General features: G+C 36.1%; 1 protein-coding gene across 1 annotated transcript; it reads left to right on the top strand.

Annotated features, from left to right (window-relative positions):
- The first annotated feature begins 6 nt into the window (after positions 1 to 6).
- Positions 7 to 21339, top strand: PPWD1 (peptidylprolyl isomerase domain and WD repeat containing 1). The gene is made up of 11 exons (XM_080804244.1): positions 7 to 222; positions 4201 to 4303; positions 5469 to 5569; positions 5721 to 5841; positions 7898 to 8345; positions 13288 to 13478; positions 14350 to 14539; positions 17510 to 17691; positions 18323 to 18404; positions 19763 to 19945; positions 21032 to 21339. The coding sequence occupies exons 1-11, from the start codon at positions 27 to 29 to the stop codon at positions 21173 to 21175; spliced, it is 1941 nt and encodes a 646-aa protein (XP_080660370.1). The 5' UTR covers positions 7 to 26; the 3' UTR covers positions 21176 to 21339.
- The last annotated feature ends 1197 nt before the right edge of the window (positions 21340 to 22536 follow it).

The following is a 22536-nucleotide window of genomic DNA, read 5'->3' as shown; positions in this document are numbered from 1 at the left end:
GCGCCGATTCTGACAATTCGGGCAATATGGCGTCGGAAGGTGGTAGCGATTCGCACCTGAGAAGGAGAAGGCGCCGGGACCCGGAGGAACCGGAAAAAGCAGAACTCAGCGAAAGAGAGCTGACAGTGGTAGTGGCGGTGGCCCAAGAGAATGAAGAGGAAAATGAAGAGCGCTGGGTTGGGCCTTTACCTGTAGAGGCAACATTGGCCAAGAAGAGGAAAGGTAGCTACAGAGATAAGCCCAGGGCGAGTTGAAATCTGCATCCCCCGACTGGGAGATTTCAAACCAGACCCCCAAAACAGATGGTGTGTGATTGCGGGGTTTTATGCCCTCTGAACAGAGGATCTTCTGATTGCTGGTCATTCTATACTTGCACGTTTTCCCGAAATAGTGACTTGGGCTGAGTACAGCGTCCTTTTGGTAATACCTAACAGTGTTAATCATGGATGTGTTACAGTAATGTGTTCTAATAGATGCTAAAGCTAATTTATGCCACTACTTCCTATGCGCCTCTCATTTAATCCCTACAGCAGGTATATGAGGTTGGAATTTCTGTCTCCGTCTAGCAGATGTGAGAGTCCGGTTTTCTTGAAGGCTTTTAGTTCAGGAATGCTGTTTGTTGCCGCTCGCGGGGAGGGGGAGAGGGGGCGGTGCCTATTTAGAATCCTAAAGAGCAAGTAAAGATGATTATAATTCTGACTCTTCCAGTAATTACTTTTTTGACGTAGGAAAGTTACGTAAGTTTCCTGGATCACAAATTTTTCATCTAAAACCAGCGGGGTGTGGTTTTCAAACCACACGCAGGAGATACCAGGGCCTGAAGTATTTTCCTACTTTCGTGGAATAGTGAACAGGTTTTATCAAATAAAAAGCGTGGGGAAAGAGGTTAAATTTTCTTATTTTAAAAGTTCTATAAAATGTCTTTCTTAACGTGTAAGATAATTAAAATACGATTTTTCTGAAAGTTCAAATCTTACTTTATCATTCTCTCTCTCTGCTTCACACTCTTCAGTGATTCCTCATTATTTTCTAAACAAAGTCCAAACTCCCTAAATGGCCTACAGGGCTGTTCATGACATGATCTCTTCTTACCTCACCAAAACATTTCCACTGCTTCTCTATCCTAACTCTGTCTTCCTTACTCTGTACTCTAGACATACTAAGATATTAAGATACTTGAGAATGGAACATACCTTTTTTTCTTATTTGAATGCCTACCGGGATGTTATGGTGTATACCTGGAATAATTTCCCTCACCCTTTTTCACTTGGCTAACTTGCTCAACTGTAGCATTCGTCTTCAACCATCATCTCTGTAAAGCCTGTGACTTCTCCAGTTTGGGCCGGGTTTCTAAAGAGCACCGATCATAAATCTGAGGTAATATTTAACAGCTGAATTTACAGGTAGACTTCAAATTTATGTATCCAGATTTTGAAGCCACTTTTTTTAAAACACTGTTCCCTGACACCTTTAAAGTACATAATCTTTTTTACTGTTAGGTCTTTCTGTTAAATGTTTCCATAGCAATTTCTTCCTCATTGCACTTGCTACTTTTACAATTGTATATTTATTCATGTGATTGATTAATGTTCTCCACTGCTAAGACTGTACCCTTCTAAAAGCAAAGTCCATTCCTACTTTGCTTCAGTGCTTGCTACAGTGCTTTGCACATAGTAAGTGTTCACTTAGTATTTATTGAATGAATGAATATGACAAAGTTAATGCTCTTACTGTTGCATTAGAATATTTTTGTACGTCCTTTCTAATGGAAAAATTTAAAAAAATCAAAGTGTTGATATTTGTGTTAAGAGACAAAGATCGTACAAAACTTAATTCAGTAGAGACAGAGACAGAAATAATTAGGTGTGAAAATGTTCACCCTAGGGGCACCTGGGTAGCTCCTTCGGTTAAGTGTCTGCCATCAGCTCAGGTCATGATCCCAGGGTCCTAGGATCAAGCCACATATCGGGCGCTCTGCTCAGTGGGAGCCTGCTTCTCCCTTTCCCTGCTGCTCCCCCTGCTTGTACTCTCTCTTTATGAAATAAATAAATAAAATCTTTAAAGAAAAAAAAAACAAAAAAAAGAAAAATGTTTGCCCTTAAGTAGATGTTCATGGTATTTAAGCCAATAGTTTGAAGTTTGAAGAAAAAATTAAGATTTAAAAACATGTATGAGACATTAGAAAAATATTGAAGATTATCTAAAAAGACAGGAATTTGGGGCACCTGGCTGGCTCAATCAGTAGAACATGTGACTTTTGATCTCAGAATTGTAAGTTCAAGCACCATGTTGGGTGTAGAGATTACTTAAAAATCTTAAAAAAAAAAATAGGGGTACCTCTTTGGCTCAGTGGGTTAAGCCTCTACCTTGACACTTGGATGGCTTAGTTGGTTAAGCCGCTGCCTTTGGCTTAGGTCATAATCTCAGGGTCCTGGGATCGAGTCCTGCATCGGGCTCTCTGTTTGGCAGGAAGCCTGCTTCCTCCTCTCTCTCACTCTGCCTGCCTCTCTGCCTACTTGGGATCTCTCTCTGTCAAAAAAAATAAATAAAATCTTTAAAAAAATAAAAAGACAGGAATTTGATAATATATTTCTAGAAATAGAACATGTTCTTTTGACACTGGATTTTTGTACTCATTTTCAGAAAGGCATTACAAATTATTATATGGTACTACCTTTAATTAAACTGATGGTTTCTCAAAGACAAGAGTTATGTGTTCTTCATGTCCATGAGCCTTAACCTATTTTGTTTTCAGTAAATATCTGCTCAACAAGTAAACTAACTAGCAGCAAAAGGAAAGGTATCAGATAGGATTATATTACCTGCCTATTACATAAAGACCCAAAAAGTCAATAACATTAAAAAAGACAGAGGTCTGGGACACTTGGGTGGCGTAGTCGGTTAAGCTGCTGCCTTCGGCTCAGGTCATGATCCCAGGGTCCTGGGATCAAGTCCCGCATTGGGCTCCTTGCTCCGCCTCTGCCTGCCACTCTGCCTACTTGTGCGCACTCACGCTCTCTCTCTCACTCTGACAAATAAATAAATAAATAAAATCTTCTAAAAAAAAAAGACAGAGGTCTACTTCTTTCATGTGTAAAAGGAGTCCCAAAGTAAACAGTCTAAGATTGGTATAGAGGCTCCAGACAGACGCTGTTTGCAGCTTTCTGCCCTAACATCACTAAGATATGGCCCTCATCTTTATCCTGAGTGTTTATTAGAATAACAGTGCTGTTATCCCAGTTCCAAGTTGTAGGACTGAGGAAGGGAACAAGGGAACACTTTTTGAAAGAGACTTCCTCATTGTCGCACAACATTTCTCATTGACACATGGTCACACATAACTCTGGAGAAGTTGAGAAATGTCCCTTTAATAACAGCTGGATATCAACGTGCCTATGTAAAAATGGGCATTCTGTTAATAAAAGTGAAGGAAAAAGGAGTTCGTTGGGCACCAGTTTGAGTCTGCTATGCATTGGTTAATGAAAAGCTACAAAACATTTCATATTTAATGTAGCAATTTTTATAGTTCTATTTGGCCATCATTGGATTATTTTACTAGATATGTCAATTTTTGCTACTAAAATTGTTCATAGCTCCTGTAATGAAATCAGTATTCCCTCGGATTAACACTTTTAACAAATGTTTTGTCCCTGGAAAAAGTTGAGAACTCCAAATTATTTTCAGCTCTAAAAATCTATTTCAAATTTTTTCATGTTAACCTGCACTAATGCCAGTATCAGTGACTTCAGAGAGGATTAGTGCCTTAAAGATAAACAGACATCTTATCAGTGGCCACTGTTCTCTTGTTACTTATTTAAGTTAAAACTAATAATTGATTCTACATGGCTAAAAAGATGGTTGTGATAATGTGATGAAACTTTTAAAGGTTTTTATTTCTTAATGGAACCTTCATATTAAGTCATAATTACTCAGTTCTTAAGTTCTGGGGACAGTTAAGCCTTTATATACTACCTTAGAACCTGTCATGACTAACTGAATAATGATGCTATTCACAACTATAAAACAATAGAAGTTATAAGTGATGTAACAGACACTAAATTTTTTTTCATTACATGTGAATTAAGAGAAATTTAAGAAAATCTAGAAGAAAATGCAAAATAGAATTTAGAAAATCTTAAATACAAAATAGTATATAGTTCCAGTTAAAAATACATTTTTCTTTACTTTTTTTTCCTTCAGTTCTGGAGTTTGAAAGAGTCTATCTTGAAAACCTCCCCAGTGCATCTATGTATGAACGCAGTTACATGCATAGAGATGTTATCACCCATGTGGTATGCACCAAGTAAGTCTATCACATCATTTTAATTTCTTTCTAAAAAATGTCTTGTAGGGGCACCTGGATGGCTCGGTGGGTTAAGCTTCTGCCTTCGGCTCAGGTCATGACCTCAGGGTCCTGAGATTGAGCCCCACATCGGGCTTTCTGCTTGGCAGGGAGCCTGCTTTCCCCACCCCCTCTGCCTACTTGTGATCTGTCAAATAAATAAAATATTTTTTAATTTATTTTTTAAAAGATTTTATTTATTTATTTGACAGAGATCACAAGCAGGCAGAGAGAGAGGCAGAGAGAGAGGAAGGGAAGCAGGCTCCCCGCTGAGCAGAGAGCCCAACACGGGGCTCGATCCCAGGATCCTGGGATCTTGACCTGAGCCGAAGGCAGAGGCTTAATCCACTGAGCCACCCAGGCACCCCAAATAAAATATTTTTTTAAAATGTGTTTTATAAAAATGCTTCAATTTTGAGGAGGATTTGTAGAAGTAACTTTAGGATACTATGGATTTCTGTTTAATGTCACAGGTTTTATAATAGTTGAAGTTAAATAAAGGCCTACATTCTCTTTCCTATATCATACAAGAAGTGCATTCGAGGTAAGATGTGTAAAGTACCTGGCATAGTCTAGGTTTCAATAAATGGCTTCCATTTTTATATATCATACAAGGGAGACTATTCTGTATAAAATCTTTTTGATACTTAACCAAACACCTTGGATAGGATACAAACAAATGTATGTTGAACTTTGCTGTATAGAGAAGGAATATATTGAGATTTAATGATTTATCAGTTTCTGAAAACTAGTGTAATTTTCCTTCTGAAAACACTGTCTATAGGGTGATCTTAACATTAACGGGTTGTAGGGTCTAGTGATTGCTGGTGAAATTTCTTTTTTTTTAATATCAAGTGCTAGCTCAATTCTGATCCTAGTTCTTGGTATTAAAATTAGTACCACAGCAACAATTATAGAATCCAGAAAAGAACTACGAAGTTTGCAATAATGGCCTTCATAAAGGAAGATATTTTTTTATATGTCATAAAGTAGTCTTCATAAAGGAAGATATTTTTTTAAAAACCTACTTCGAAAGTCAGAAACTCTCATGAATGATTGCTTTGGGGGTACTAAGTCATTCATAGATCTGTTCTACAAATTAACTTTTATAATTTTATATATGCAGGACAGACTTTATTATTACTGCCAGTCATGATGGACATGTTAAGTTCTGGAAAAAAATAGAAGAGGGAATTGAATTTGTTAAACATTTTCGTAGTCATCTGGGTAAGAATTTCACTTTGTGTGTGTTTGTGTTTGTGTAGCTCTCTTAAATTGTATTGGTTAAAGTTTCTTTTAAAATTTTTTTTTCTTTGAATCATGTATATTTGTTTCATTGGTATTTACTAGAGTGTTTTAATTTGATTTATTTAAATAGGAGTTATTGAGAGTATTGCAGTTAGCTCTGAGGGAGCATTGTTCTGTTCTGTGGGTGATGATAAAGCAATGAAGGTGTTTGATGTAGTGAACTTTGACATGATCAATATGCTGAAGCTTGGGTGAGTCTTTTTTTAAAGTATATATTTTTTAACTTAGTGAAATAAGTTTTAAACTAAACGTCATCATTTTGTAGATATTTCTAAACAGATTATATTGCCATCCCATTAAAAAATGTGCCTTTGAATTTTTCTTAGGAAAATTTGGTATGAATCCTTGTTATGATCTCTTTGGAGGCTTCTGCTGTGGTTTTCTCATTAATCACAGTAGAAGCTTTTAATCAGCATCATAGCAAGGATTCATTATATCCATTTAACATTACTTAATGAATTAACAGGATCCATCAGGTCGAAAATACTGGTGCTTAGAATTAACTTCTTTGCTGTGTTTATTTCAGTCATCTGTATTGTGTCTTACAAGGCTTGTGTACATTTTGAACTTGAAGTGATTTGTTGGTGATTTTAAACTTTGAAGTATATTGATACCCAGACTATGTGGTTGGACTGTACAGGAATGAGATGAATACTTTAAGCATGTCTTTCTTCAGATACTATACTGAATTTAAATATATCTTAATGAACGTCAGCTTTAAAGTCATAGTATTGTCAAAAATTTTGGGGCTTGTCTTAGCTCACACTGCCATTAGAAAAGACCATAGGCTAAGTGGATTAAACAATAGAATTTTATTTTCTCAGAGTTCTGGAGGCTGGAAAGTGCAAGATCAAGGTTCCAGCAGGGTTTAATTTGTGGTGAGGACTCTTTTTGGGGACAGGATGTAGGGAGGAATGGTATCTTGATCTTTCCCTTCTCAGGCCACAGGCCTTTGGGATTAGGGCCCCACATTTATGACCTCATTCAACCTTAATTACCTCCTAATTATCTCCAGATACAATCACCTTGGGTAACTGCAACATATGAATGGTGGGGGAAGGAGAACAACAGTTCATTACATAATAGGATTTCTTTTGGAATTTCCTTCAAAACCAGTTTATGAGCCATTAAAGGAAATCAGTCTCATTACTTATGGTCAGAACTTATTTTTGACTAGAAATAGAAATATCTTTTGGTTATCTGTCCTATTCCCTTGCTTTGTTTACCCACACTAGCGGTTTTTAAAAATTAAATCTATTGATAAATGTTGAACCTTTGCCATCTTTGAGGATATTAAAAGAGTATTTGTTTTAAGTTTCACTAGAAATTTTAAAAAAGTTTTGAGAAGTTCCAAGAAAGTTTTGATCATCAGCACCAACATTGGAGTAACTGTGTAACTTCTCAAACTTGACTGCATAGGAGACAACACTCATTTGAGTGTGTAAGTTCAGTGAATTAATTAAATTTGTCCCAGTTCTTTTACCCTTTGTTCATCAGGTAGCATGTTCAAACTTTATAGTTTTTTTTTTTTTAAGATTTTATTTATTTGACAGACAGAGATCACAAGTAGGCAGAGAGGCAGGCAGAGAGAGAGGAGAAAGCAGGCTCTCCACGGAGCAGAGAGCCTCTCCACGGAGCAGAGAGCCCGATGCGGGGCTCGATCCCAGGACCCTGGGATCATGACCTGAGCCGAAGGCAGAGGCTTTAACACACTGAGCCACCCAGGCGCCCCAAACTTTATAGTTTTAAGATCAAGTTACTAATAATGAGAATGCAATATCAAAATGTTTTTCTTTTGATCACAGTCATAACTAAAATGTTTTTATTTTAAACATTTCAAGGATGGATTTATCAAGTATACTGTTACATGCTAACCTATTTAAAAGTAAGTTACACATAGACTGAGATGTGGACAGATATCCAAAAGGCAATGCCTTGAAATATTTTAAGGTTTGGGTCTGATTAGGTTTTCTTATCTACCCAAAAGAAGTAAATGATCTACTATATGCAGTTCTTTTTGTGGTCTGATAAATCCTCAGAAGTTATAACCATTATATTAATGAGGTCAGAAAGAGAAAAATTAGTAACTCTCTTAGTTCCTTCCTGTTTTCTATCTCTCTGCTACTTTGAGCAAGGAATCCAAAATTAACCAAATCATTGTCCAGGACACTTTTCTGGTGGTGAGGGTGGAAAAGGATGCTTATTTGTATTGATCTCTTTTTTCCCCTCAATTCTTAAATATTTTAGCTATTTTCCTGGACAGTGTGAGTGGATCTATTGCCCAGGGGATGCCATCTCTTCAGTTGCTGCTTCTGAGAAGAGCACAGGAAAAATTTTCATTTATGATGGTCGAGGAGATAACCAGCCACTTCATATCTTTGACAAACTCCATACATCACCTCTTACTCAGATACGGCTGAATGCAGTTTACAAAGCAGTAGTGTCTTCTGATAAATCTGGAATGATTGAATACTGGACTGGGCCTCCTCATGAGTATAAGTTCCCCAAAAATGTGAACTGGGAATATAAAACTGACACAGATTTATATGAATTTGCCAAGTGCAAGGCTTATCCAACCAGCATATGTTTTTCACCTGATGGGAAGAAAATAGCTACTATTGGTTCTGATAGAAAAGTTAGAATTTTCAGATTTTTAACTGGAAAACTCATGAGAGTCTTTGATGAATCACTAAGTGTAAGTACAATATAAATTTAAAGACTGTTTCCTTTTCTAAATGTCTTTACTTTGTGCTATTTCTTAAAAGATATTTTTTGTGGGAGTAGATATTTATGTGGATGGTTATTTTCTCTTAGCACACTGAAGATATTATTCAACTGTCTGCTCTCTTTCATTGTTCTTCAGAACTCTCTTCCCTAGGTTTATGATGTGGTATCTTTTGAGCCAGTTATCCTTACATTTATGTGGCTGTTTCTAGTTTAGTTTTGTTTGTAAGTTCATCCTCTTAAGCTCCTCAAAACTCATTCTAGACTTTTTTCTTACCCTTTTCTTAACTCTGTTCATTCCTGCCTGTTTGTATGACTGCTCCCAAATTGATTTTTCCAGCTTTCTGTTGTGAAAAGAGCTGGTGCTATCCTTTGTTTTGGTTTGGTTTGGTTTGGTTTTGGTTTTTTTGTTTTGCTTTGTTTTGCTTGTCTTCATGAATGGCATCAATATCCATTTGCTTGCACAAACCAAAGAAACCTGAATCATCCTTAACTCTTTTTCCTTACCCCTCTTTTAAATTCATCATGAGTCCTGTCAGTTTTACTTTCTAAATATGCTTTAAATTTATCAATTTCCTTTCAGCACAGCTGTCAGTACTATAGCTCATGATCTTTTGCCTAGACGATCTCATGGCCTACTGCCTGTGTCCTGGCTGTCCTGTTATCCACGCTGTACCCAGAGCAATTTTTTTTTTATTTTTAATTTTTATTTTTTAAAAGATTTTATTTATTTATTTGACAGACAGATCACAAGTAGGCAGAGAGGCAGGCAGGGGGGGAGGCGGGAAGCAGGCTCCCTGCTGAGCAGAGAGCCAGATGCAGGGCTCTATCCCAGGACTCTGGGATCATGACCCGAGCCGAAGGCAGAGGCTTTAATCCACTGAGCCACCCAGGTGCCCCTGGAGCAGTTGTTTTTTTTTGTTTGTTTGTTTGTTTTTCCCTTTAAATGCACATCTGATCATGACATTCTTTGAACCTTTTGGTGACTTCCTGTTCTTAGAATCAAGACCAAATTCATGGCCTGCCTTGTTGTCGCCTTTGCCTACTATTCTACCCTACTGTAAATCACCTTTCTCTCTGCCTCTTACTTTAGCCATTTAGTCTTTCTTTCAGTTTCTTGAACATGTCTCCCACCATAGGGCCTTTGCATATTGCTGTTCCTGCTGCCTGGGGTCACCCCTCCCCCATTCTTTCCATTACCTGTTGAATTTACGCTTCAAATCTTATTTAAAGGGTCACTTCTTATGGGAATTCACTGTTCATATAACCTAAGACAATTTTTTTTTTAAGATTTACTTATTTACTTTAGAGAGAGCACAAGAGAGGGTAAAGCATACCCGTGAGCTGGAGTGGGGATCAGAGGGAGAGAATCTTCAAGCAGACTCTGCCCTTGCTCAGTGTAGAGCCTGACTTGGGGCTTGATCTTAACACCCATGAGTTTACAACCTGAGCCAAAACCAAGAGTTGGTTGGTTAACCAACTGAGCCACTCACCTACCCGTAGGACAACTTTTTTTTTTAATGTGACTCAGTGTCACTGTTTAATTTTCCTGTAGAGCATTTGGCATGGTCTTCTTTTGATTAATATATATCAACCCCTCATAAGTTAAACTCTATGAATCTATGGTCCCTTATCTATTTTGGTTCCTGTTTGTATCTCCAGCACTGAGAACAATACCTGATACATAACTGCTAACAAGAATTTGTTAAAACAAAACAAAACAAAAAACAAAAAAAAAGAATTTGCTAAAGCATGTAGTTGTAGAATAAGAGTTTCTATCCATGCAAAGTTAACTTTTTATGTGGAAATTTGGATTTCATCATTGCTAATGGTATCTTGAATCCTCTAAGAATCTGTGGGTTGAACCTTTGTAGCAGTAATGTTTATTGTATGACCTTGTCAATTTTAGTGTCTTGGTAGTGACCAATTTATATTAGATTCCCTGCATTAAGGTCTTAAATTCTATTATTTTTATTAGTGACACTCTTATTTGGTGGCAAGTAGCAGTAAGTTGGGTGGATTATCTGCCTAAAGTAGTATGAATCCAGACAAATGTGAAGATGTATTTGCAGTCAAATCATCCTCATGACTCATTTTCTTGGTGGAAGAGAATAGCTCTCCCCTATACTTTTAAGAAAAGGAGAAAATGTCCTTTGTAATGTTTTCTTCTTTAATGTTAGATGGTAACTAAATATTAATTTAAATATAACTTAAAAACTCTTTACCAGCTTGCAGCTCTTCAAAGATTCCTTAGGAAAAGAAACATTTAAAAACACAGTCTTTAAAAAAATAAATAAAATTTAAAAAAAAAATAAAAACACAGTCTCTGGATGTATATCTCTTAACGTGAATACTTTCGAGCTGTTCAATCCATTCTGTTCATCCTTCTCTTCAACATTTGTTGAAGTCAGAGAGCTGAGATGATAAGAGAAAATCAGTAGTAAAGCTTATGATAGAAATTGAGATTCAGAATAAGAGAAGTTACCAAAACAAAACAAAAACAAATGCCAAGTAAATTAGTTAGAATGCTAGTGAGTAGTGAATGTGTGGAATCTCTGAGTTAAAGAGATATGCATATGCTGCCAAATATAGTTGTGTATCACAGACACCCTGGTATTAATACTAGAATATGTAAAAAGATACCAATGTACTTATCAGGTTGGATTAACATTTATGAAATACTTCACTGGCAGAAGTATTTATGAAATACGTCATTTTCACTGGCAGAGGGCCAATGAAAATGAATCTTCTTGGGGTGCCTGGGGGCTCAGTTACGTGTCTGCCTTTGGCTCAAGTCATGATCTTGGAGTCCTGGGATTGAGCCCTACATTGTTTGTAGGGCTCAGCGGCGAGTTTGTTTCTCCCTCTGTGATCTCTCTTGCTCTTGCTGTCTCTCAAATAAATAAATAAAATCCTTAAAAAAAAAAAAAAAAGAAAATGAATCTTCTCTGTAACAAAATAATCAAGAGTCCCTCACTACAAAAATGCAGGCTATTTCTAGCATACAAATAAACAATTATCAGTATCAGAGACTGGACACAAGAAACTCTAAAGACCAGGCTTTTTATCTGTCCTATAAGAACTTGCTTCTTGTTGTTCCCTCATACACATACCTCCTTTTGTCTTTTGGAGTTATTTACATTGTTCTTTCCGTATCTAGCAAAACAGGATTTCTAGTGAATGCAAGCATGAAAAAAAAAAGATTGAACATAAGCCTGGTTTCTTTCCATCTCCAATGGAGACCTACTTTTGAATTCTGCTGCTTGATGCTCTAAATATCTGGAAAAGTGAATGAAAGATCACATTTTGGGGGAAACTTATAGTATAATAATACATAGTAATTATGATGTGACCCTATCTGAAATTATTTTAAATATCTAAAGAAAACCAAACAAAACTAGAGAGCACTCATAAAAATATTCATCCACACAAAGTCACATTTACCTAATGATAATCTGTGTTGTGCTTTCTGTAAAAATAACTTGAAACTTTTTTTTAAAAAGATTTTATTTATTTATTTAAGAGACGGAGATCACAAGTAGGCAGAGAAGCAGGCAGAGAGAGAGGAGGAAGCAGGCTCCCCGCTGAGCAGAGAGCCCGATGCGGGGCTCAATCCCAGGACCCTGGGATCATGGGATCATGACCTGAGCCAAAGGCAGAGGCTTTAACCCACTGAGCCACCCAGGCACCCCACTTGAAACATTTTCTAAAATGTTATGAAATCGTTATAAATTCGTGCAATAATAAGAGTTCATTCATTCAACAAAAACTAAGTGCTTGTTATATCATGTCAGGCCCATGATCCCTGTATACGGACCTTACAGTCTAGTTGTGTTGTCCACGTGTGGCCACTAGCCACATGTGGCTTTTGAGCACTTGATAGGAAGCTAGTCCAAATTGAGATGGGCTGAAAGTATAAAATACAGGATTTCAAAGACCTAATATAAGAAACATAGAATGTAATATATCTCAAAAAAAATTTTTTAAGATTTTATTTTTAAGTAATCTCTACACCCATCATGGGCCTCGAACTTACAACCCTGAGATCAAGAGTCACATCCTCTACCACCTGAGCCAGCCAGGTGCCCCTGGCTCAATTTTTTAATATTGCTTAAAGCTTAAATGATTATATTTTGGATATATTGGGTTCAATAAAACATTTTTTCTGAAGATTTTATTTGTCTCAGAGAGAGAGAGAGAGAAAGCACAAGCAGGGGAGGCAGCAGGCAGAGGGAGAAGCAGGATCCGTACTCAGCAGGGAGCCTGATGCAGGACTCAATCCCAGGAACCCAGGATCATGACCTAAGCTGAAGGCAGACACTTAATCGACTGAGCCACCCATGCATCCCTGAATAAAACATTATTAAGACTAATTACACCTGTTTCTTTTTAAGTAGCTACTAGAAAATGTAAAATTATATATGTGGTTTCCATTATATTTCTATTGGAAAGTACTAGTCTGTGGCTTGTAAAAGGCCGTAGATAAGAGTTTCAATAGAAAAAACAGTAGTTACATTAACTTTTAAGAAGAACCAGTTAGCATAAATACTATTTTTTATGATTGAACTTATTTTTTGCTTATAGTATTTAGAATCCTCCTGAAGATGACGCATAAGTACATAAACTTTCAGTAGCTCTTAATGTGTTCTGTGCTTCTGTTTAAATTCTCATTCCCGGGGCGCCTGGGTGCCTCAGTGGGTTAAGGCCTCTGCCTTCAGCTCAGGTCATGCTCTCAGGGTCCTGGGATCGAGCCCTGCATTGGGCTCTCTGCTCAGCAGGGAGCCTGCTTCCTCCCTGCTTCTCTGCCTACTTGTGATCTCTCTCTCTGTCAATAAATAAACAAAATATTTTTTTAAAAAAACTCATTCCCTTTATTGTGTAGCTTTTTTGTTAATAAATGGTTTGCTTCTTAGATGTTTACTGAACTCCAGCAGATGAGGCAACAGTTACCCGACATGGAATTTGGCCGACGAATGGCTGTAGAACGTGAGTTGGAGAAGGTGGATGCAGTAAGATTAATTAACATAGTTTTTGACGAGACTGGACACTTCGTGCTGTATGGAACAATGCTAGGCATTAAAGTTATAAATGTAGAAACAAACCGGTAAGTTTTAACATGAAGTGTTTTAAAAGTGCATTCATTTATGGGGGACCATTTCCTCCTCTAGGGAAACAATGGGAGTTTTGTTTGTTCCAGGACAAGTGGAATGGTCCCAAATGTCTAAACTTAACCAAATGTTTTGACTGGATTTTTCTGTGGTCTTTTGGTTGTTTATAATCTTATGTAAAAAGTTTCCACTCATGTTTGTAAAAGAAGTGGAAAAAAGATATGCATAGTTTCAAGTTGTTGTGTGTGTGTGTGTGTGTGTGTGTGTGTGTTTAACAAGTTTCAGTCTCTCTTTTGCTTATTGATTTAAATTAGCCTGGTTCATGTTAAATGTTGCCAAATATTTTAACCACAGAATTCAGCATTACATCCTGCTAGACATAAAATCAGAAGTTAAAATGCATGAAACCACCATAAGCCTTTTGTGCAAACAGTCCATTTGGTTTTAGTACAAAATAGCCACAGTAAGATACTATCACTGAATATAAATGCAAAGAACTTATAGTGTATTTTAAAGAGAAAAAAATCTAGTGCTGTACATTTTCACATGTAAACAAATTTATATTGTAGTTCTTGCCAGTATAGAATCTTTGAAGGCTTACAGAACGATTAAAATAATAGCGGCAGGGATAGGTTAAAACTATATGACTGAATGTATTTTTTTTTAACCTGGAGATTCCAGCCACCTACCAATTCAAAATCATTCTTTTTGGGGGAGGGGGATAGAGAAACATTTCTTTAAACTTTTACTAGTTATTTTATACAAAGGTAAAGGATAAAGGATAGTTTATTTCCTACCTTTTAACTATAAAGTTTTTGTAATTGGACTTCATTCTGATAATTTTATTATATAAAATGTATTTTCTAGGTGTGTGCGCATCTTAGGCAAGCAAGAAAATATTAGAGTGATGCAGTTGGCTTTGTTCCAGGGAATAGCCAAAAAACATCGTGCTGCAACTACTATAGAAATGAAAGCTTCTGAAAACCCTGTTCTTCAGAATATTCAAGCTGACCCGACAATAGTTTGTACATCTTTCAAAAAGAACAGATTTTATATGGTATGCGGAAGTATGAGGAAAAAGACCTTAATTCTTCCAATTTGGTTGGAGTTTTATTTTCTTAGCTTGTGCTTTCAACTGAAGAGAATGTTGGCAATAATAGCAGACTTTCTAAACAACCAGAATACTATCTTAAAACATTAATATTGTAGAATTTTTAACTAGGACTTGATTTTGTACTGTTTTCCTTCCTGTTTTGAAAATTTTTCAACCTGGCTTCTACAACTGTTTGTGTTGTCTAAGAGGTTAGGAAATAAGCGGTTATGGTAATAATTGCATCCAAAATAGCTTTGCTATGGAGTTTTTAAATTCTGCAAAGGATAGTTTTTCATCTTTTATTCTGAAACATAATTTATCTCCCTTGAACTTGCACACTTCCTTCTCTAAGCACATTTCTTTTTATTGCCTTTTAACTCCCTTGTAATGGTGCTACCTTAAAAGTGAATATTCCTGAGGAATTACTTTTTTTCTATAGTACTACAGGTACTTTGCATGTTAACTAACATTGGGCTCAGAATCAAACTACCAAGCTATCTAAGAGTAGCAGTGTCCTAATGGTTAAGCCAAGCAGAAAAAATCTAAAATACAGAGACCTCTGCCCTACCCTTCTGTTTTCCCCACTGAAGTCAGAGACTTTCAAAAAAAAGTCCCAAATTTGGCTATTTCTCTGCCTAAAATCTCTTTTTTATTTTTTATTTACTTGTCAGAGAGAGAGAGGAGCGAGAGTGAGCACAAGTAGACAGAGCGGCAGGCAGAGGCAGAGGGAGAAGCAGGCTCCCTGCCGAGCAAGGAGCCCGATGTGGGACTCGATCCCAGGACGCTGGGATCATGACCTGAGCCGAAGGCAGCTGCTTAACCAACTGAGCCACCCAGGCGTCCCTCTGCCTAAAATCTTTTAATGGCTCCTCAAATATCTATATTATATGGCTCTTCTACCTGTCTTTCTTCATTTTTAGTTCATTTGCTACACTGACTGTACTGAATTTGATCCTGTTTGCAGTAATTGAGTGTCCTTGTTTACCTCAAGGTGTTTGCGCAGGCTCTTCCTGCTGCCAGTCACACACCTGTCCCCAGTCCCTACTCTCACTAGGTCTCAGTTTGGAAGCCTTCTCTCGACATCAGGTCTTATTAGGTATGGTTGCTTGTGCAGTATGTCACAGTTTTTGAAATAATTTCTTTCTTTCTTTCTTTCTTTTTTTTTTAAATCTCTGACCCTATCATCTCCTCCTTAATATAAAATTCTCGAACACAGGAACTTATGTTTTCTTCACTATTCACAAGGTTTGGTAAAGTGTCTGGCTCATTATAGTATACTCATTCTTTCATCTGATATATTGTAAGCAGCTGTGGTGCTATTCCAGTTACCAGCATTTGATAAATGTAGGAAATAGCAGCTATTGCAACCAAACTTTTAACCTAAAATGGGCACATTCTTTTAAGATGAAAATTTTATTTATAATAGTCAAGGTCTTTGCTAAAAAATTAATACATATTGAAGGAAAAGAATTTTTCTTGTTTTACCTGTAATTTAACTGTTTTGAAGGTAAAAGTTAATTGTAATAGGGAATCCTTGGTATATACTAAAAACATGTACTAATGTTCTGTTCACTTCATCAAAAACTTTAACAAGTTACATTTTCTTTTTCTTCCTCTAGAGTTTACTTTTATGTTAATTAAATCATATATGTTCCTTGTAATCACTGAAGAAAAACAAAGTCACTCATGTGCATCTTTATACAGCTAATATAAAATTCTTTCATTTTTAGACATACATATTCATGAGTAAAAGCAAAATGGTGTACATATGTATAAATTTATCCTTTTTTCAAATCCAGTATCATGAAATAAAATTTTACAGAATTTGAACTCTAGTAGTTTAATACATGAGCTAAATCAAGACGACTATTTAAAAAGTGATGTAGATAAATCATACAGCAGACATGCCCTTCCTTTGAAAACTGGAGAGTAACATTATAAGGCAACAACATTCTACCTTGGTTGTTTGTTAATTTGGACTTTATACAAATAGATCAGGAATGACATTAGGCAAGATGGGGCTTGGGACACTGGCTTTACTTCCTGGAACTCAGTTGGTTATCAGGTAGGGCTTTCTTGGGAGAAAAAGTCTCTACTTACTGAAAGTCAAGTTAAAAAATAAAAAACAAACAAACAAACAAAACTGGGCTTAGAGAAGTCCAAAGTTTTAACAACTGAAAAGTTTCTTTCAGTTTTCCCGTACCCTGAGGTACCCTGAAATTTCTACAACTTCACTCAAAATTTACATTCTTTCTCCCAAGCTTCAGGATTTAGATAGAACAGATGGGGCTTTGCAGGCAATAAAAAAAGAAAGTCAAGATGCATTTCTGATTCATCTTTGAATCCTCAGGCTACCTAGCACCAGGTTCTGCTTTTGTAATAACAATTACTAATATGTATATAGTACCTTATACATGTTAGGCACTTTTCTCTAAGCATGTTATATCCCTTCATTTAATCTTCACAGCAGGTACCACTTTGAGATAGTTATTATCATCCCCATTTATGAATGAGGAAATGGAAGAAATGAATTTACTTCCCCAAAATCATGTAACTAGTAAGTAGTGGAGCTGGAATTCAAATCCAGGAAATCTAAATAGTGGAAAGTAAGCAACAGATGACAGGTTTTGACATATTAGCTGGCAGAAGCAGAGAGCTACCTCAAATAAAACTGCATCTTGTTAAATGTGTACCCAAAAAGAAATTAAATCCCATTTGAAATCATACATCTTCATTAATGGATTTTTATATTAGACAAGTGTAAAAATAATTTAACTGTATTACATATCCTGTGATAGGAAGTGATTCCTGAAATAAGGATTTGTTCTGATGTGAATTCTTTTTCCCAAATACCATAAATAGAAATGAAATTTTCTTGTTGTTAAATTTTAACCAGATGAAGATTTTATTCATTCACTCTAATTTTCTTTTGAGTTTACCAAACGAGAACCAGAAGATACAAAAAGTGCAGATTCTGACAGAGATGTTTTTAATGAGAAACCTTCGAAAGAAGAAGTCATGGCAGCTACTCAAGCTGAAGGACCTAAGCGAGTTTCAGATAGTGCCATTATCCACACAAGTATGGGAGACATTCACATCAAACTTTTTCCTGTTGAGTATGTACTATTTCTGTTGTCTTAAACACCAATGTAACTGTTTATTTGAAGAAACTGTGCAACTTAAAATTACTTCAACTTGAGGAATTTTAAAGAAGTGAAGTGTTTGATAGAGCATCTACCTTTAGCTTTCTGATAATTGTTCCTCTAGAAAATGGGAAAATTTTATACACATACTTCACAGGTTTATTATAAGGAATATGAAACATAGCCACAAAAGCGCTAAATGTAAACTATAAGTGATATACAAATATATTAACTATACATCCCAACATGGTTTTTAAAGAAAATTACCTTTCCCAGGAACTGAACCCACTATACGAATTCAGTGAACATATGTATCTTAAGGTACTGTAGTTGTATTTTTTTAACCTGCTAAATGACTCTGAAATTTAAATACTGTCAAATTCAAATATAATAAGCAATCATGATCTAAATATACTAAACAATATGAATATACTGTGGCTTATATGCTCTTTCAACTCTTATCCTGAGGTTAGAAGAGGTTATGGAAAAAAAAACGATTCTGAAAGTTTCAGAATATACTAAAAACACCATTAAGAAGCACAACTGCAAAGAAAACTCTAGATGCCCTGAATAGATTTCATATTTTTAACATGTGTCTTACTAGGTGCCCTAAGACAGTGGAAAACTTCTGTGTTCACAGCAGAAATGGTTATTATAATGGACATACATTTCACCGTATAATTAAGGTAAGGTATACAAAAAATTTTTTCGAAGATTTATTTATTTGAGAGAGAGCACGAGCAGTGGTGAGAGGGGCAGAATCTTCAAGCAGACTCCCCACTGAAGGCAGAGCCCGACTCGGGGCTTTATCCCACAGGCCTGAGATCATGACCCAAGCTGAAACCGGGAGTCAGATGCTTAACTGACTGAGCCACCCAGGTGCCCCAAGTTGATAGAAAATTTAAGTGATTTCCGGAACAGTATGTTTTTGCATAACCACAGGTATAAACCTAAGGAATCGTTCTGTCTCACAATGATCAGTTTGTTAGAAAGGAATAGGAAAGGGGGCCTGGGTGGCTTAGTCAGTTAAGCATCTGCCTTTGGCTCAGGTCATGATCCCAGGGTCCTGGGATCAAGCCCCACATAGGGCTACCTGCTCCTCAAGGAATCTGCTTCTCCCTCTCCCTCTGCCTGTCACTCCCCCTGCTTGTGCTCGCTCGCTTGCTTGCTCTCTTTCTGTCAAATAAATAAATAAAATCCTTTTTAAAAAAATAGGAAAAATGGACTGTAGAAGCAAAAAAAAAAAAAAAAAAAAAGATGGTCATGAATGTCAGATTTGGAATCAAGTGCAGGAATAGTAACTTGGTACTTTTTAGAAACACTGCATCAGTATTTTGTCAGCAGCTAAAGCCAGGGTGAGATACTGAGTAAAAGGTCATGCTTAGATAAAACCCAAAGCTAAGGTTACTTGTACCTAGTGACTAGATAAGGTCTAGATCTAGCAGATAAGATTTTAATAGAAGAGACATGATGCCACTTAATCTTTGAGAACCACCATTAAAACCTGAAGAAGAGAAGAACTTGGCCCACGATTTTGTTGAGCGGCGTTCATAAAATAGATGGGGCAGTAATACAGTTCTTGGTAACAAGCAGGTCAGAAATGACAGGGGGGCGATAATCAGATTTGGGGGGTTCTGAAAGAATTAGTAAATGACTCACCAGGCAATCCAGAGTGTTTAGGGAAAAGGAAGAGAGAAAAGTGGGGCAATTCTATAAAACCTAGCACACTATACAGATCTAAAACTTCCTTACAATATTAATTGGTTTTAATTAGATTACTGGGAAAGACAGTACATGTCTATAAATGAGGAGATCTTTGCAGTTTTGTTTCCAGTCAATGAAATAAGGTAGTGTTTAAGCAATGGAAATATATCTTCTAAAGTAAAGTATAACTTACTGAGGTTTTAATAAAATCAGTTTATAGAGAGACAGTTAAGAAAAGTTAAGATTTTACTGACTATAAAACACTCTTAAACATAAGATTCCAAAGTGTGCATATAGAAAAGGAGAAGTGTAATGTGTTTTTTGTGTGCTTCCTGTTAAGGGCTTCATGATTCAGACAGGAGATCCAACAGGAACTGGTATGGGAGGAGAAAGCATATGGGGAGGAGAATTTGAAGATGAATTTCATTCAACATTACGACATGACAGACCATATACACTCAGCATGGCCAATGCTGGATCGAATACTAATGGATCCCAGTTTTTCATAACAGTAGTACCAACGGTAAGAACAGCATTGTCTATAAGCCACAGAGTCATAGATTATGATCGAAGAGTGAATTCAGTGGAAGAGAGCTGCAGGATTCTCTACCATTATTTATATCTGCCAGGATATAAAAATGAAAACAATTTAAATAAGAAAGTAGAAAATTACCTAACAAATTGGATTTTACTTTGTAAAACTTAGGACACTTGAGTTTAAGTGAACTTGCCAATACTAGTTGTACAACAGAAAACAAATTATTTCACTGCTGGGGCTGTTTCCTTATCTTCAGAATGGGAGAGATCAGAGTATATGAATTCTGAATTTTAAGAGCTTTATTCTGTATTTTTATATCTCTGAAATCAGAATGCAGCCCATAATCAACAGCACTGTAGATGTGCTAAAATACAGCATTATATAAGAATATAAGACTATTCTTTATATTCATTGAAAAATATTCATAATATAAGAATATTGCACTTTCTTGCTATGCAGTTACACAAAACTATACAAATTATTACACTTTATTTTTTGGAATGAAGCACCATGCAACAAAGGAACAATATTTGTAATTACTATCAGGCACAAAGTCTCATGTAATATTCATAGTACTTCTAGTATCACTATGCCCGGTTTTAAGAAATAGATGAGGAAATGAACAGTGAGACAAGATTAACTTGCCAGAGGTCAAGTAGGCAGCAAAAGTCAGCATTTGAGCTCCCACCTCTCTAATATGAAAGCACATGCTGCTCAAACAGTTCCAAACTGCCTCTTTCTTATACAGGTAGGAATCCTGCAGAGGAATTTTAAAGCCTTAGGCGTAATTCTTGAGCTATGCAGAGAGACTTACCTTTAGCAAACATCTTCTAGCTCCCTTTGGTCTGAAAGATGCAGATATCTAATTAAACATTATACTGTGCTTTTATATTTTTTCATATAATTATGGAAAACACTCTTAAAAGCTGCTAAATGAAATTAACTGCACATCCTTTTAATTAAATTTAAAAAATGAAGCATAAACTTAAATTCTCTTTAATTTGCTCACCCAGAGGGTATGATTTAAGAAATCTGGGTTTACCAAGATTTTCCATTTCTCCTCCAATGCAGCCTTGGCTTGATAATAAGCACACAGTGTTCGGACGAGTGACTAAAGGAATGGAAGTTGTACAAAGGATCTCCAATGTCAAAGTCAATCCCAAAACAGATAAGCCCTATGAAGATGTCAGCATCATAAATATTACTGTCAAGTAAAATAAGGTTTGTTTCATTGTATGTGTAAATAAAAACACACATATATCAAACAGGGTTATTTTACATTAGAAAGCTCTTAGGACTTGCTGAACATACAAATCATGTTTCAAGGATTCAATATTATGTTTTTATATTTTTCATTAAAGGTCCTTTTTAAAAACTCTGCCTTTGATTTTTCTTGCAGCATTTCTCATCCTAGGAGGTGATAAACTGAAGTGGACAAATTTAGGCAAACAGCATCCCTTACATGTAATCTGTCATGAGACTCAAAACCAGATTAAATAATGAGAATCGAATGCATAGTTTGCTTAGCTTTTTAAAACATGCCACATTATCTGCCCACATGTTTCTTTAGATCCACTAAAAAAGGAAAATAGGTTCTAATAGTAATATACCACTTCCCTTCTTTTCTTAGGTTTGTGTCTCATGTCATATAGTTTTGCCTTTCATTGTTAAAAATAGTAAGTAGTGTTAAGTGAAATTTCAGACGTAAATAGGAAGTTGTAGTTTATTAAAGATTTAGGAATAACTTATTCTGAGTTTCAGGTAAATCACATTTAAATGAGTATTACACCTAGTATTTAAATATAAGAATAAGAATAAATAATACTTCAGTCCTTAGTTTTACATACAGGTCCATTTTACTATTTTCACATTATTTTCCTCATGTAACTAAATTCAAATTTTCTGTCCTCAAGTTATAGTATCTTTTCTTACCTTACTAAATATACCATCAAGAAAGTATATATTGGGGCACATGGATGGCTTAGTGGGTTAAAGCCTCTGCCTTTGGTTCAGGTCATGATTCCAGGGTCCTGGGATCGAGCCCCACATCGGGCTTTCTGCTCAGCAGGGATCCTGCTTCCCCCTCTCTCTCTGACTGCCTCTCTGCCTACGTGTGATCTCTGTCAAGTAAATAAATAAAATTTTTTTTAAAAAGTATATATTAAGTGAAACTTTTAGTAGCTAATAATGGAGCAATTATTAGTAATTCGAGCTGTAAAACAGTATGAGTTCAAAATGTTGTATTGATTTCTTCTTCACTTTCCCTCCTGACTTCATAACTATTAAGAACCATTGCTTCTATTTCCAGACACTCTTGAAGTTAAAGGAGAACAAGAAGTTAAAGGAGGGACACGTTCAACAGACCTGTTTAGGGAATTCACATTCTTATGTTTAAACTTACACTTTCTGTTGATAAACAGGATTACTTCCTTTATCCATTTTGTACCACAAACCTGTGAGATGGAAGAATGTGCCAAGTTATGCTACTTTAAACTAATATCATGTCCTCCTTTTATAAAGTAGATCTTAGACATAAAATGACTTCTCACTGTAACATTTACCTTTCCTCCTATTTT

The sequence above is a fragment of the Martes martes genome (genome assembly GCF_963455335.1).
Source record: "Martes martes genome assembly, chromosome: 5".
In the NCBI taxonomy this organism is placed as follows: Eukaryota; Metazoa; Chordata; class Mammalia; order Carnivora; family Mustelidae; genus Martes; species Martes martes.
The sequence above is the reverse complement of the archived record's forward strand: the minus strand, read 5'-3'. Positions and strand labels throughout refer to the sequence as shown.